This window comes from Drosophila serrata, unplaced genomic scaffold (assembly GCF_035046125.1).
Source record: "Drosophila serrata isolate PLE 108 unplaced genomic scaffold, ASM3504612v1 contig_156, whole genome shotgun sequence".
Classification (NCBI taxonomy): domain Eukaryota; kingdom Metazoa; phylum Arthropoda; class Insecta; order Diptera; family Drosophilidae; genus Drosophila; species Drosophila serrata.
The window spans coordinates 716,299-733,530 of record NW_028257054.1 but is presented as its reverse complement, the minus strand read 5'-3'; the positions used below and the strand labels follow the sequence as shown (position 1 = coordinate 733,530).

At 44.8% G+C, this 17,232-nt stretch overlaps 2 protein-coding genes and 1 long non-coding RNA gene across 7 annotated transcripts in view; 1 reads left to right on the top strand and 2 right to left on the bottom strand.

Annotated features, from left to right (window-relative positions):
* LOC110177225 (irregular chiasm C-roughest protein) overlaps positions 1–17,232 on the bottom strand; it is a 108,638-nt gene that overhangs the window by 40,425 nt on the left and 50,981 nt on the right. The window lies entirely within an intron of this gene.
* LOC147644560 (uncharacterized) overlaps positions 1–17,232 on the top strand; it is a 93,250-nt gene that overhangs the window by 41,662 nt on the left and 34,356 nt on the right. The gene's annotated exons all lie outside the window — the stretch shown is intronic.
* On the bottom strand, positions 6,602–15,681 carry Obp85a (Odorant-binding protein 85a). The gene is made up of 3 exons (XM_086826256.1): positions 15,592–15,681; positions 7,034–7,162; positions 6,602–6,982 (listed from the first exon to the last, which is right to left on the bottom strand). The coding sequence occupies exons 1-3, from the start codon at positions 15,679–15,681 to the stop codon at positions 6,602–6,604; spliced, it is 600 nt and encodes a 199-aa protein (XP_086682382.1).

The following is a 17,232-nucleotide window of genomic DNA, read 5'->3' as shown; positions in this document are numbered from 1 at the left end:
AGATATATTCTTTTTATTTATATTTAAAATAGGTTATGCTGAAACAAGAGTCTTGTTTATTTGTAAATACAAATACTCTTAATGGACATGCATAGGCCAACTCTATAAATATTTATTCACTCTTCAGGTGAAAAGTCCTTGCTCAAAGTTTACCTATTTATTCTTAAATTTTCTCCTATATTTCGGCCAGCTTAAGGCAGTCAGTTGGGCAAAAGGGTCATGGCTTTGATAGCATTGCTTTACTTTTTCTTCGATGGCAGGAGGTCAAGGATTAATTGAAGCCTTTTGGCTTTTTAATTGCTGTTTGCGGAGCCAGTCCGTACTTGTCATCGCTCACAATGGGCCACCGCCGCTTTTCGGCTTTTGTTTGGGTGTCAACTTGTGCTTTTCATGCGTGCTTGGGGCATAAGGACGACGATGGCTACAAAAAAAATAGCATTGGTTCGTTCGATTGCGTGCGTTGGCCACACGTGACTGCCGTTAGTCCGTCGAGTTACCGTCGATTTTCCGAGTTGGCCGCTTTTCCGCAAAACTCCCTAAAAGTATGCGTATGGGTGCACGGAAAACATTCGCTCACGCAATGATTTATTACGCGTGATTGGCGGGATTGCCACTTTGCTGCCTTTGGTTACGCTTTTATCGGGCTTGTATAAATTGGCTTTGTATTTCAATTACACAGACGAGCGTGCCGCATTCAGATACCTGAGAACAATTGCCGCTGCATTTTAAGTGGTGATTTGTGAGGCCTAAACTTGAAACACTGAGCGGGGCTGCTTAATTTCTGCGTGACCAAACAAGAGCCGCTCCACTTAATTGAAACGCATTGAAATGTAAAGAGACTTGCCCCCGCCAAAAAAAAAAAAACCGCTGGCGAATAAAAATAAAGCAATGCTCGAGCAGCGGCAAAAGTAAATAAAATAGAGAGAAGCCTATTTGCATGGTAAATAAAAAATATTAAAAATAAATAAGCAGGAGAAAAGGAAATTTGAACCGCAAAAAGAGGGGAGGCGGGAAACTTTGCCGACGCCCCTTTTGGCCAAGGCAAACAGACAAGGATCTGTAGCCAGCTGCGATTGCAGTTTTAGCTGCCTGCGAGTCCTGCTCCGGGATTCCCGGGTCCGCAGCTTCAAGTGCGTGCCGCTGAGTGCTGCTTACAGGATTGTTTCAGCTCTTACTGCTCCGGCTGCTCCTCCTCCAGCTTGTGCTCCTGCTGTTTGGCTCGTGCCGTGAAGTGGCGTTGTTGTTTAGCCAGGTCCTGTGTCCCGGCTCCGTCCACTCTTTTCTGGCCTCCTTCTCGTCCCTCTCTCTCTCTCTACAGGTTCTGAGAGCTTACGTGTCTGTGCACAGCCAGCCAGGATAACAATTACTCTAGTGGCATGTCTACAATCCTGTTTTTCGCTGGCTGCCAGCTATCTTGTTTGATGGGTTTCGAAGATACCCTGCATGGCACGATAACTGCCTTGTAGTTATCCATGTAGGTTTTAAATTTTAGAAAAGATAGCTTGTTATATTATATATTCTTCTCATTTTTAGCTACAAGACCTCACAGGAAGTAAGAATTATAATAGCCTTGATTCTGATTGCATATTTACAGTCTCTACAATTTATTGGCGCTTTAAATCGATTTACGTGCCTATTGAGTTTTATTATTTTAAGCTGTTTTGCTTTGTCGAGGGTACGATTTTCATTGATGTTGCGAATTTTCAATTGTTTAGCGGTTAAATGTTTTGAATGCCTTGTTTAAATACATTTTTCAGTGTTCGTTTTCTCCTTCGCTGCGTGTGCCAGTTGAAATTTATAGTCCACCCGCTCCGCCCATTGCTCTCCACTTTCCACTTTTCCGCTTTTCCGGCTCTCGACGCTCTCGAATATGTCAGACGCACATTTTGGTATACCGTCCCCGCTCCGTCATTCCTCCGGCTGTCTAGTGCCGAGCAGCTTTCCCTTCTGCTGCTGCTGCTGTTTACTTTTGATGATGCATTGCAGCGTAATAATTTCACGTAGACGTCCACGGCACGCAACAAACGACAAATGGCCAGGGGAAAAGGAGCGATGCTGGGTCTAGTGGGTCCAAAGGGTCCACGAGGTCGACTGGTCGCGGTCCGGCTCTTAGCATCTGGTCAGTTATAAAATGCTGTTTGGGCTTGGCGGCATTACTCATACGCAACGTGGTGCGGAGGTTTTTTCCTTCCTCAGTCGCTTAGCTCTGCACAGGCACAGAAGCTGTGGAAAATTTAAGAACAAATTCCCAGCGGCAGTCGAGGGATTCACACACACACCTACTCCGCCCAGGGTATTCCCCATTCACCTCACTCACTTGGCCTTTGTCGGCAATCAATGAAAGCAATTTGCGAATCTCTTGTGCCATTCGGCGATATACAAAACGAGCTCAAGGACATGCACACAAACAGCAGGGAGGATGGATATATCCCGGGCAAGGTATTGGCAATTGCGATGAAAAATCTTGTATGCAAATCAAATATGCAAGATGATTTGTAAATTTTTGCCAAATGTATTATATAAAGCGCCCAAGAGCAACAACAGCAAACGGAGAAAAGGGAAAAAAGGAGAGCCAGCCACAACAACAGGATTCTCTGGCTTAAACTTTTTAAACCTGTTCCGCATCATCGACCCATCCGCCGCCTTCTATCCCTTAGAAGGTGCTAAGCAAACATACAAGCTGTGAGCTGTGAGGATTATAAAAACTGGCGACGAAAGGAGGCAGCAAAGGCGAAAAAAAGGATATCCCCGACAAACAGGCATACCGGTCCCAGTTTCCCGGGAAAATCCCCATTCCAATCGTTTCTTTTGCCTCGCATGTTCGCATGTGCTGAGCTTTTTGCTTTCGCCAATGCTCTCGCACCACCCAACCCCAAGTCGACCGACCGCCTACTTAGATATAATGACATATTTAGCTTGCCAAGTGATTGTTATTTGATATTCAACAGATTTCTGCCAGACTTCGTGTCTCCCGTATCGGCCTTTGTTAAGGTTAAATCGATGCGTGCTTGTATTATTTCATAAGTTTGCAAAACACCCTTGAAAGCTTTGAGCAATTCGGGTTTAGTCTTGGGCCAACGTTGCGTATGCGTAACGCCTGTCCAGTCTGATGACTCGTATGGAAAGTGATTTGTAAACTAGCAAACAAAATCCCTCTTCAGATGTCACCATACTGGATAGACAATGAACGACACGTTTTGCCGTTTACATTTTTCATATTTTCATAGCTCATTGACTGGCACGCGAAATGGCTTGGAACCGTTCAACCTGCTTGCCCCTGCTGCTGCCCCATTTGCCACTCTTGCCACTCCTGCCACATTTCCCACTCTGACTTGGCCCTGTTGTTTGACACTCAAAGTTTATGCATTTATTTGTAGCAGTGGCAGGCAGTGGAGCTGATTTATCGCATTGTACTCGCTTCCATTGTATTATTTGCGTCTGAGAGCCCCACTCGAGCCGGGTGGATTCATATGGCAGTCAAGTGGCCACTCGAATTTATGTATGTAATTTTTATATAATATGTAGGACCGCCTTCAACTGCAGTCGTCGCAAAGTTTCATTCGCCTTTATGGCCCACTTAGCACCATTAATGTCTATGGCCATCGATCACGAAACTAGGGGTTGCCCTTTAAATCCATTCCAGATCCCGAATAGAGTCGAGTGTTTTCCGAGCTGCCTAAATATGCAAAAAGAGGGGGTTTTTCCACGGCAGGCTTATTCCCTTAACCTGTCGCATGCGAGGCAATTAGGAGCGGAAAGCGGTCTGACCACGCCAGGATTGCGATTGGACGATAGGGATCCCTATCGAAATTGTGACAAATATGCGGCACTAACAATTCATTTAGATAAATCGGACGGACAAATATAGGAGCCATTCGTGAGGCATAAATAAGCCAATTAAAAAGGGACCTATTGCCAAGACATAAGTAGAAGCGAAAGTTCAACTTTGTTGCAGCGGCAATCAGGACTACCATTCAGCCTACTGATTATGGGTCATGACAAACAATGACGGACAATTTCCCGGCCAGCCCTCGACCATCGACTTTGCTTATTAATTAAACTGATTAAATTGCACGTTGCGTGTGCCTGGCACTTCCATTGATTGGCCACCAATCACAGGCGTGCCGAGAATTTGCCTGAGCCTGGGACCAGTCACTTTGTCCAAATTAATACCTCCTGACTTGACTGTCCGAACTGTAATGTTGATAATCAGAGTTTGTAATAATAATAATAATCATAATCATACCAAAGGCTAACGCAAATTGAATTATTTCATTAGGGGGCCTTGACGAAGTTTGACTTGGCTGCTGATTGAGTGGTCTCTCGATTGATTGGTTAGATGCACTTGCAGCAATTTCCAGCAGATTCCACCAACGAGCACAGTTTCGGAGTGAAAAGCTAAGCTCAGCTTGTTGGCAGCACTCTAATATGCTAACGGGTTCTATTCTATAAAACGTGTCCCATTCGAAAAACCCCCTTCCCGGCTCACCGAACTTGGCCAGGACTTGAGCACGTTGTTCCCATCTCTCAGTGAGAACTCCGTCTCATCCCCGGGGCTCTGTTCACTTTGTTGCGCGTCTTTTGCAGGCACTTAATGCGCCGCTTCACCATGGAAAACAATGCACCGAGTGAGTACATGGCACGCAGGACACTGACGCTGGCACAGACACTGTGCGCAGGCGAATTTCAGCACGGAAGCGGAAGTCATTGTTGTCGCACAATGGCGAACGCGTCGCAATTATAATAATTTTGATTGCACCACGCCAATCCCGTCGCCAGCTTGTTATGAACGGTGGTGCTGTGGTGGTGCAGGATACAGACTGAATTATGCAGACTACCAGGCAGAAAGCCTTCGGGGGACGGGGACGGGGACGGAGGACGAACACACACACGTGCCTCGCTTTTTGTGTCTGCTCGCGTCGCTTTTATGGATCTTTTTTAATTACGAGTGCTAGACGACATCCTCAAATGGAAGTGGCAAAAAAGTGAGCCCGGTGAATTGAGCCACTCCCGCCTCGCACAGCATCGAGCATCCTGCAGAATGGCAGGATAACGGCCATCTCATGTTTGTTGGCAATACCCAACTAATTAGCTACACAAATAAGCAATTAAGTGGGAGGGGCGGCAGTTGGTGGTCACTTAATTACACAAATTATTTGCCGCAAAAACCTCAAGCTCTCCAGCTTCGACTGGAGTGCACTCGAGGACATCGTGCAGCTAACAAAGCAGTCTCCATGTAACTGGGAGATGTGTGTGTGAACGACTTGGTCCTTGGTCAGCAGTTTGACCATCAGAAAGAAGGGGAAAACAATTTTCTTGAAAGCTTTGATTTGACTAAGTAAACGGGAAGATCCTGGAGAGCCGCAGAGAACGAGCGAAGGAGCTGGTAGCCGGGAAAGGATGGATACAGCAGAAAGAAGACAACTATCATTTGCTTTTAATTTGACTCGAGGGCGTAATTAAAGAAAAATGCCAAGGCAAGCCAAAGTCCTTTGATTGTCAGTCCGGGGCCTCCGGTTGCCTCCTTGCCAGTCTCGAGCTTCTCGAGTCGGCAGGAAATGCAAATCAGGACAGGACCCACTCCACTCCACGGCGGAGAAACAAACACGAAGCCCAGAAGGATTTGGCAGCATCAGGGAAGGAGAGAGAGAGAGAGAGTAAGAGCGAAAGCAAAGAGAAGCCCCGTAATACGTTAATTGTTTTAAGAAAACAGGCTGAGACTGCATGTCTTAAAGGACATAAATCCAGTTTAACCTGACGCTGCAAAGCCAGACACATTGGCATCGCAGGGCAGAGTGGAGGAGCTGGCACAGTCCTCCAGCTAGCACATAAATTTTGCTCCTTTATTCCAGTTGCATAACATGTCCTGCGACACCGACAAAAAAAATGGAACACAGTGAAACCACCCGAAGACAGACCGACAGACGTGTTATATATAACAGCAACTTTTGCTGCTGACTTGACTAGAGAGATGCCAGTGAGACAGGATCGAATGGTTTCTACTTTTTACTACACAAAATTTAGGATTATTAAATGAAGGATTAAGTAATAATTAAAGAGGGTCAGTTATAATTACAAAGCTTAATCTATCAGAGTTTATACTTTAAATTATGACAATAGAAAGAAAGGAATCCACAATTATTATATGCTATATTCCGATTTAATTTTAAACCATTTAAGGAGGCTCAATGCCAAGTTGGCCGTAGGCTAAGCATACCCTGGTTTTAGTTAGATGTAATGTGAATGTGTTAAAAAAAAGTGCCAAAAAACTAACAAGTTAAAAGGAGCGAGGCGGACTGATGGGGAGGACATGGCCAGGACTTGCAGCAGCAGCAGACGAAGTTATGCAAACTCAGCAGAGGACATTGACATGCGAGGAAGTCCTTGTGTGTGTATGTGAGTGTGATTCAATTTGCAGTTGTGACACTGCAGCCAGGAGCAGAATTGCCCGCACCAAGGACATGCAGTCGAATTGCCATATTTCATCTATGACTTTTATGACTTTTTACTTTATTTTTATCTATTTTTTTTTTGTGGAGTCAGAGTTGAAGTTTTCACAGCACACTCCATGAACTCTCCCTCGCACGTTCCAGCCGGATTTCTAAGCGAGATTCGCTTCGATATCACCAACGCACTGGGTGAAATAATCCCTTGCCAATCGGCATTCCGCGCTGTCCACGTAAAACCGACCAGGACATTTTTGCATCGCGTGGATTCGCACACAGATGGTGAGCTGCTGGGCGAAGGGATTGCAGGATTCCTCGATGAAATCGATATCGGGCAGGTGCAGAGTGAACCGACCACCGTGCAGCGATCGAAATATTTCGCATTTGTTGTACGCATCCACCATGAAGGGAATCGATTCCAGCTGCGGCTGTGGCATGATGGTCTTCAGATTGATCCGGATGTTGGCCAGATCTAATCGATAAGGTGGATCGACTTCAATGTAGCCGGAACTGATGTAGTTGCACTCCTCGATGCACTATTTTGGAGATGGTTTACTATCAGGGTCGATTTCTTCTTCTCTGCTTACCATATTGATCGTGTAGAGTTCGGCAAAGTTGAATTTTCGATGATTGGGCAAGTTAAGGGACCTCCGGCACTCGGTTAATCCTTTGTCCAAACTGGGACGTGTTAATTGACAGCATTTGATGGATAGGTCCTACTGGCATACGTGTTAGTAGTAGCCTTGACTAGATTTTTGTTACGTACTGCGGCTTTCTTTCTCTCCGACTTGCAGTCAATTTGGCAGTTTATCAATGTATAGAAGTAGAGCAATAGCTAGGATAGGAATTCTTATATATCCTTGATCAATAGCTATATATATTTCTTTGACTTACAAACAGAAATAGAACCAGCGTATGGTGTGACATTTCAAAATCAACTGATTCCCAAACTTTGCTTCAAATGAGTCGCAACATTTCACAATACAAAATAGACTTAATTAAGCACAGTGAGTGACATTAATTATTAAGTGGCGTTTTTGACGCTTCCGTGAACACCTCGGTGCAGAAAAAAAACCCGCTCTCTATGAAACATTCATGTGTTTCGCTGACAAAAGTGCAATCCAATACGGATCAGCCGCAGGACGTCTTGATTAATTGCGTTGGCACGCCATCAGATTACGTATACGTCACGATGGCCGCCTCAAGGTCGCACCCCGTGGCTCACAGTGAGTTAATAAATTGTTTGGCGTTGTTAACTAAATTTTGATTACGGTACGCGTGCAGAGGGAAGGGCGGAGGGGGGCGTGGCTCCACCGACACTCTTTCCTTGATTTATTGATATGCTAATTGAGTATTTGCACGTTGCTTGCCTTTTTGGCTTCGTCCTTTTTTAATGGCTCGAAAAAGGAGTGCGTCGTGGGGTGTGTGTATGTATGTGTGTTTCGTTGGCCATTGGAAGTTATGAGCCATGGCACGCCATTTGCATGGCAGCGTGTTGTTCAAATTAATTGTAAATGGTTGTAATTTGCTGTTGCCGCCATCGCTGGCGGTCCGTTCGCTTTTCGCTTTTCGCTTTTACAGTTTAATTGCAGCTCAAAGGGGGCGGTAGAGCCGCGAACTTGGACCTTCGAGAGAGCGACGGTGGGCCAGGCTTAATTAATTTATGGCCATGGCCCAGTGTCTCTCTCCCCCAGTCCCCCGGTTAAATACACGTCATTTGAAGTTTGAGCGTGTTTAACGTGACGTATGAGTGATTTATGTTGATGGAGTGCACATTAAGCGATGTTGAGGCAGTTAAACTGCCAAAGGGTCATCAATTGAGTTGATGTGCAAGGACTTAAGTCGAGGCCGTGGCCATCTCAACCCTCGATACCCACCTCAGCATTGTTGCGTGCCCACAAATGTCCTTGTAAGGATCCTCCCCCAACCGTTTCCCTCTCAGTCTGGAAGCGGCTTAGTTCGCTTTGTGAAATGCCAACGGCAACATAAATAACATGCTTAATACCTTTTATATATATATATATAAATATATTGAAGATTTTTGTGAATAAATGACAAAGCAAATATTAAAGCAGACACAAAAACACACACTCACAGCTCATGTATAGGTTGTACTGCCACACTTCAGGGACTTTTTGTGGCATAATTACTTAAATACAAGTGGGATATATTAAGGCTTCTATGTTCCTGATTTTTGTTGCCGGGCTTGGTTGCTTCCTAATGAAATTATTATGCCCATGTGTTACACTCTTTCCTAAGAGCACACTCACTGTATGTCACATGTGTAATATTACCTAAAATATACTTTAAATATATATTTAAAACATTTTAAATGTTGTTTCAAATTGTATTTAAAAGCCACCGAAATTGGAATTATTTAGTCTTATCAAATTTTATTCGCTGGTAAGAGTATTAAGCGTACATCATTCTATGCCACACTTTCTCTCCCCCCAAGAGGTGGTTAGTTTTGCACGCAATTTAATTATATTTACTGGATTCCCCCCATCGCCACCAAGCGACCCTGCTGTCTGTGCGTCGAAATTAGTAGGAAATTGTTAATGCGATAACAGATTTTCCCAGAGAGGGTGTGCACCATGTAAAGCTTCTTTTGGCTCCGGTTGCCTGGTATCCGTACAGATGTCAGAGAGGCAGGGGGGAAAAAAAAGAAGGGAAATGCTGGTATTTATATTGTGCCAAAACAGATTTAAGGTAAGTCGGACTTTAAGCGAAACAGCCCGAGGGGTTGGAAGCGTGGCACATAAATCGCTGGCAGCTCGGAGGCAAGTGGAGCTCGAACACACGTTAGCAAGTGAGAAATTCCATTGAAAATGCATTTGTGGCCAACGTCGTGGTTGCCTAGAAGGCGGATGTGGATGGGGAGGATTTCAGGATTTGGTTGGCAGCTAAATTAAAGACGCAACTCACGTGGTTATTCCTGGCCGAAAAGCGAAGAGGAAGCGGAGGAAGAAGCTGTCGCTATTGCCCCGCACATAAATCAGTTTTAAATGCGAATAAATAAATTGGCCAGCAGGTGGTGGGCGTGTGGGTGGGTGGTTGGTCGGGCGTTGCAGTCTTACCCACTGCGGCTGGGCGAGGTCACGGTCTACTCTGCACCGCAAGCACAACTCCCAGCTTAATCCAAACACTTCGTTTTGACAATTTATGCGCCCGACTGACTTGCCACGAGGCCAAGGGAAAAGCGGACGGAAGCGCATGTGTCGCCATGTTTGTCTTGTATCTTGGCTGCTAAGCAGGGCACTTGGTTATTTATTTAAGCCCGAAATGCACTGAACGAAATTAAGGCTAGTAGTAAGGGGAATATTCAGTATTTTGGGTAATTCCGAAAGTTCGAATTTGGTAGCTTGAAGCTTTTACTCCTTTGCAAATTACTTCGATTTTTTTCAACCATAAAAAGGTACTCAAAATAGAATCTATTAAATTTTAAAAAGTTTAATAGATAGTTGTGCTATTAAAATACCACTCAAACTCAAGGACTTTCATTTAGTAATATGAATACAAACTAATATTATGACCTTCTGGCTCTGATATCAAGTCTCAGCTATTAAAAATCATTCTGCTTTGTGTACTCTACCCCCCAATGGCTCACTCCTCACCCTTCAGTCCCCTCTTTCATCCATTTTTGGGCGCGTTTAATCAAAGGGATTTTCGCTGCAAAATTTAACTAATTTACTTTGTTACCATTTTGCTTTTTTTTTCTTTTTTTTGGCAGTACAATATTTGCTTTTCCTTCGCCGCAGCGGAGCATCCAACGGGCCTTATTGAAATTTCATAGTCTAATTTTGGGCGCAAATTAAATTTTAATTACATGCCTTCTCCCAGGACTTTTCCCTTTCCCCTTGCCCCTCCTGCTCCTGTTCCTGGCTTGCTTTTTGCAGCTCGATTGGCTTAATTGGAAACGCTCTCCGCACGTACCGAGTGCGAGTTAGTGTGCGCCCCGCGCGTGTGTGTGCGAGTGTGAGTGTGTGTGGGCAGGCACTTTGATGCCTTTGACAACATTTGTGTTGGGTCCCGGAACGCGTCATTAATTTTTAACCCTTGCCCTGGCCATATTTTCACTCGTTGGTAACGAGATTAAGCCATTTCCTGCTGCCACGCAGAAATTTTTGGGTGTCCCTGACGATATTCGGGAAAATATACGAAATACGAGTACGAATATATATGCTGCAGGATATTCGTCCGCAAAGCAACGAAATTATGCGGTTTTGCTACCTCAATGGCAACTAATCAGGGAAACATGAAGCTTATTCATTCGAATTCGGTTTCAAAGTTGCCTTTCATCATATTCCATGAACTTTGAAATTAAAAAATTCCCTCAGCAGATATTGAATGTATTTCCATCTGGGGGAATGCAGTAATTGGATCTCCTCACCGACTGCATATGCCCCGTTCTCATTAGCCAGCATTGCTTTTAATCAACTTTCTTATTGAATTAAACAAATTTGTTTCTAATTTGGGGCACCGAATCCAAAGCACACACATGGCTAGCTGGCTGGAACCCCAGCTCGACCAAATCGACAGTGGATCATATTTGCCAGGAGCAGAAGCAGCAGCAGCAGCAGCAGTGACAGGACCTGCCATTTGGTCTATTTGCATAGCAGGCAGCTGCTTTCAGGGGGGGCACATAGCAGCAGCTGAAGGGACTGCAGACAAACGAACTTCATCAGCAAATTAAATCTTTACTCTGGTGCCTTCCCAACCAAACAGGACATCGAGGGGCAGTAGTCGTGTCCTGCATTTCAACGTGATATTCGTACTCTCGGTGACAGTTGCACATTTTCCCCCAGTGTGCCACTCATAATTACAGCCAAATGTCAGCTGCACTTCATTAAATCCGCAGCAAAGCAGAATACAAAAAAAGGACAAACGGTAAATTATATGACAGGGCGGAAGTAAATATGTAAAGTTTTTTTTTCCCCAGCTCTCGACTAATGAATTTCAATAAAAGTTTTCCACTTTTCCGCTGGCGCCATTGTTGAGCGATCTATCACGCACTTTTTACCCGTTTCCGCCACCGCTCGCCACCCCCTTTGTTGACATTGACAAGTTGGCAGGCGAAGCGAAATGCAATCAATATCCAATATTTACATGTATTCCACTCGGGGAGGGTAAATTGAAATGCAGCTGCAACATAAAATAGATGTCAGTTGTGCTGGAACTGACAACAAAACAAATTGAGGGGAAAATGCACCGCAGCTCGGGCGGAATTGGATAGGATCGGGGAAATGGATAGATAAGGCCACCCACCATCAGCAGCAGCACCAGCCCCACCCGCATAATGGTGATCAGTGTTTGCAATCATTTTGTGCCACTCAATCCGGCGTACAGCTGACCCCCCTGTGATCCCCCTGAACCCTGACCCAAACACGTGTGTGTTGGTAACTTAACTGAGGGCCAGGCCAAGGGCTGGGAATTACGCAGAAAAAAAGAACACCCGCCACCTTCACAACTATGAAACAGCTTCAACATAAAATTTTACGAGTCGTTTACACAAATAGCAACACTGTTGCCAATAAACGCCGGCCCTCGTCCTTCCTATTTTCAGTTACCATACCTTTCCCAGGCTCCCCTTATGCAACATCCTTTCCCCATGCCACTTGGACACCTCGCACACACCCGAAAAAAGAGTTCGTTTTTGCAATTTTTATATTGTTCCAAAATGTTTTCGTTTCAACGCTTTTATATTTATTTTGCGCACAGCAAAAAATGGGTTTTGTAGCTGGCCCTCGTCCTGTGCAAGGCAATGCATTGCCATTGTTAAAGGGCGTGGGGCGAGAGGTGAGGGCGAGGGTGGGTGAGGGTGAGTACCAGAGTGTGTGTGCGCGTGTTGTGTTTGCTAAAATAATGGATTTTTATGCGCATTTGTTTGCACGATGTCGGCGACGGAAGTGGCGGCAGAGGTTGAAATCGAGGGGGGGGAAAAAATGGGAGCGGCAATGGGATGGCTTTGTTCTCGGCGGCGCACTCGCGAAAATGATTGGGAAAATCAGTAAAGTGAAACAGGACGAAAAGAAATTGAAGATGTGTCAATAGCAAAACGACGATGAAATACGCTTGCCAATGAGAGTTTTTATTAGTCAGAGTTCTGGGATATGGGATTGAAAAGAAACAACATTTGAGAAGGTTTTTACAATGAGAAATAAAATGGATATAGATATGTATATATAAATATAATGATATTTAAATTCAAATTTCAACTAACAATCTACATTCTTCATTCTTCATCTTCTTCATCAACGGAAAAGTAAGCTAAACCATCAACAAAATAATAGAGATAGCAAAATATAATATATTCCCAACTATTTACCAACTTGAAAGTTATAAATTTAAAGATATTCACCAACTTTCTGAAGTAGCAAACACTCCCAAAGTATTCTCTACAAACCAGAGAGTGAGTACAAATTGTACGAGGAAGCGTGGTAAAAATTCATACAGATGAATCATGTCCTCGTGGGTCCTTGAATGTGCATGGACGCGTGATTGTGTGTGTATGTGCTTGCGTGATTGTGTGTGGGTGCGGTGGCAAACAATTGAATGCTTATAGCATTGACTTTTGATTGGCATTATGGACGGAATGGCGGAATGACTACAAGAGCCAAGGGAACCCACCAGACAATGGGCGTAGAGTAACAGGGCAATTAAATATTACGCATACGCACCGTTGGAGCCACTCGAAACAGGGAAAACCGAGGTGCTTGATAGAGCGGGTCAGCGGGAAACTGAAGCAACCTTGAGGTGACACTTTTGTCAGGAAGCAAAATGGAAATGCAGGTGAAAGTGCAACCGGGAAATGCAGGGCACGAGTGCACCGACTAAGCGCGAGCCATGCAAATATTTGCCGGGTAAAAACAAGAGAGCAGCAAATGAAAATGGCAAACAACAAGTGAAGCGGCAAGTAGAGTGGTAAGTGGGAAGTAAAGTTCGGTGGGTGGTGGGCGGCGGGCGATGGGTGGGGATTAAGGGCTGCACTCGCTGTTAACACTCAGTTCCGAAATGCGCTCACGTAGCGGGTTGAATGTGAAAATAAACTTCAGACAAGGGAAGGAGCAGCAGCAAGGAGCTTGGGAAACTTACGTGTAAGCTCAGTTGACTTAAGCCAGGATCTTTATTTCAAGTACAGGTGACGGGGATGCGGGATTCGTGGGATTGGGGCCAGATTTGTTAGCAGGTTTTTTTTTATTTTATGTTTTGCTTTTGCCTCACAACCGATTGCAACAAATTCGGAAACGAAAATCCTCCTTTTTTTTGGGGGGGATGGGAGCAACGACCGCAGATCATAAAATATTATTTTATGGGCATCTCGACGGCTGCTGTTGCTGCTCATAGACATAGGGCCCAAAGTGATAACGGTGCGCACTCCCACACACACCCCCTAACAATAAACTACAAATGGCTGCCCAGCACATAAAAGGCATCCTTGCAAGTGTATGTGTGTGTTACACACACATATACAGACTTGAAACCCGTTCACGTCCTCACTTTTTGGCATTTTTAGCGTTACCTTTTTTTGTAGTAAAACCCCTTTGCTTTACCCCGTCCCCAGTTGCCTTTGTCAACGATGTCGTTTTGTGCGGCTTTCACCTAGTTTAACTCTCTCTCTACCCGCCTCACTTTGCTGCTGTGTTAATAGTTTGCCTGGGAGGAGTCCCAGTTCTAGCCCCATCGTTTTCTTTCATTTTTTCCACTTTTTATGGGAAATTCGTTCGCGAGCTCCTTTCGCTGGCTTTCCATTCGCCCCGTTGCTACAACAAAGCAACCCATCTCGCTCCTGCAAGTGTATATATACACACACATATATCCAGGACTCCTTTTCATTCGTACGTCACAGTTTGTTGTTGCCATTACTTTTATTATTTTTATTTTCTTGACATTCTCAGTGTAAGCCAGGAGAGAGGGGCCTCCCCTGTCAGTGCGTTTGTGTCATTTTGTCACATAGTTTTCGTGTTTTATTTAGCCATGTCTGACAAGTCGATGTCCTTGTTGGGCCCCACCTCCCGCTCCAAGTGCCAGCTCCAGAGCTCCATACTTTACGGTCTGCCCCCGATGGCAACTTCATCCTTTACAACTTTGTGACTGCTCGGTGGCTCGGTGGCTAACGCACCTCACTCATATTTTTTATGGCTCTGCTGGCGTGCTGGCCTGCTGGAGATATCCCCTATCTAGGGGATAGTACCGCCACAAACGCCCAGTTTTTAATTACTTATCAAGTTTTAAATGCCCGCTTTTCACAGCCAACTGCCTTTTATTGGATGGACATTCGGTTCGCATTGTTTGTCTCGTTTTATGTCCTGGCCGGTTATGCTCTGCTGCGCACTCCGTCATAAAATTATTTATGTCCTTTGGCGTAAAATAGCTTTTCGAATGGGCTCACTCTGGCCGACTGTCCGCGATTACGGCTGCCGTTTCTCCGCCTAATTAAATGTTAATTTCAATTGATTGTCCTGATTTCGCAGTGGCAGAGAGGAAAACTGGGTGGGGAAAACTCGGCCAACAAGTTGCTCTACGCACGGTGTAGGACGGCTCAAAGTCCTTCAGAGTGCTTGTAGTATTCTAGTTCTTGGCAAGGACATGTCGTAGTTGCAGTCAAGTTGTATTTAAAAGGATTATGCACTCGTGTGTGGCACTCAGACCGGCTCCGGCTCCGTGCCGGAAATGCATTGTAAGCAGTCGCCGGCTGCTTTTCTCTTCGCTGCTAAGATAAATTGCCACTCAAGTGCAAAACAATTGAACTGACAGTCGAGAAGTGCACAGTGAGAAATTAAGCATACTAATGGGGATTGTTTTAACTATTTTCTAAAGAAACTGAATCCTAAACTTGGCATGTAAATAACCCAATTTAAAAGTCACAAACTAACTTTAGCTTCTAATCAATATTTGATGGGAATTCGTAAAATGAATAAACCATTTGTAGAACAACCAACTGCAATTTCAAGTGAAAGCATAACATATTTATTCTCCGTGCAGGAGAGCGAGTCTGAAGCTGCGACATCTTGTTGAAGGTGAAGTGGAGTCGCGAGGAAAACAAGGGCAACGGGTGATGGGGAAAAACAATTGCAGTACGATAAACTTTTATTGAAAAACATTTTAAATGTATAGAAGTTTGTTTGGCCCTCGTTTCAGCCCTGACCCTTTTGGCAGAACTCTCTAGCTCCCGCTCCAGCTCCAGCTCTCGCAGTGCCCCGGAGGAGCAAGTTTGCGAGCTGGAACCGGGCGACATTATTCATCAGCTTGTCACACACATGCTATGCCAAAGGACTTTGCCGGAGACGGTTGTGTCCTCTGATTGGCCAGATCTCAGATCCCTATTGGAGTAACTGGCCACATTTCCCATTTCCCATTTGGTTATTTCCATTGGAATTGAAAATCTTTGGCTTGCAGCTTGGTCTTGATGTATAATTTAATTTGATTTGAATTCCATGCGGTTTTTTAGTTTCTGCTGACTTTTAGCATTTGTCCTGGCCCTGGCGCAATTTTGATTAAATTAATTTGTGCAAATGTAGCACTTTTGTGCTGTCTGCCATGGAATTTAATTTATGTTTGTCGCTTTTCCGAATCCTGTTATTTTCGAAGCTCATAAATTTTTCCGTTTCGCCATCTGCATTCATTATTTATGTGCAGACGCTGGACAACATTGTCTTACCTAGTGCCGGTCTTCTACTTCCCCTTCGTGTGATTGTGTGGCAATTTGTAGGCCGAATCAAATGCCGATCAACATGAACTACTTTCCGATTTACATGCAGGGCACTCGGCTAATCCGGCTGCCGTCTGTGTCCTCTTTTGCCTCTTTTCCACTTTTCCATTCCCAACCAACCCCACATTTGCATTGTGCCCCAGAGTTTCTTCATCTGTATGCCCCTGTGGTTGATACTCTTCCAGTTGGCAGTTACCAACTGGCGGTTGCGGCACTGGTTTCAATTTTTGTGTGTTTTTCTTTGGCCTCTCTCCCTTGTTGGCATGGCATTTGGCCAATTGTGTGGCATCGGAACCTGCTGAGTGGGGACAAACAACACAGAGCCAGGCAGTCAGACAGACAGACAGGACGTGGGCTCTCGGTGCCTTTATTGTTATTCCTTGTAACAACAACGGCCCAAGGAGAAGTTTGTTTGCCAGCCGGAATCCCCATCGAAATGCATGTCGAAAAAGCTATTCCCGTACTCTCTCTATTGCTTCCCTATGTAACCCCACTTCCCGAAGACATTAATAAGGCAAAGATAAACTAACCGAAAAGAGCATTAAAATTTACTTACTGACTTAACCGACCATAAACACAACACAACAACACACACACCCAGAGCGGGCGAAAGCAAAAGGGATAACATCTGACCTACTGTAGCATACTTTACGGCCGACATTTCGTCGAAAGGAGGAGGGAGTGCGGCGGTTACCAGACAGTCGGAACAGGTGGACAGACAGACCACATGTTAAATAGGAGCCGCGTTCGAGCATAAGCTTCTGCCTTCTTCTGCCCAGAAATCCTTTTTAATAGCAAGCGAAACGAACACGTAAATGAGCCAACACATTACCCATACGCAGCGTGGTCCCTATAAGCATTATGCACTCACCCACTGCTGATGCCCAGGCAAAAGTCCATTTGCTCCGGCGATAAATTAACAACAACAACAGGGAATGTGGGAGGAGTGAAGTGAGGAGGAGGAGCAGGGGCCTTGAGTCAAAGTGCCAGTTGGCCAGTCGGTCGGTGAGTCAATGAATGGAGTGAAATTACTTAATGGTACGAAATTGTACTTTGCTTAATTACTTGGCCACTGAT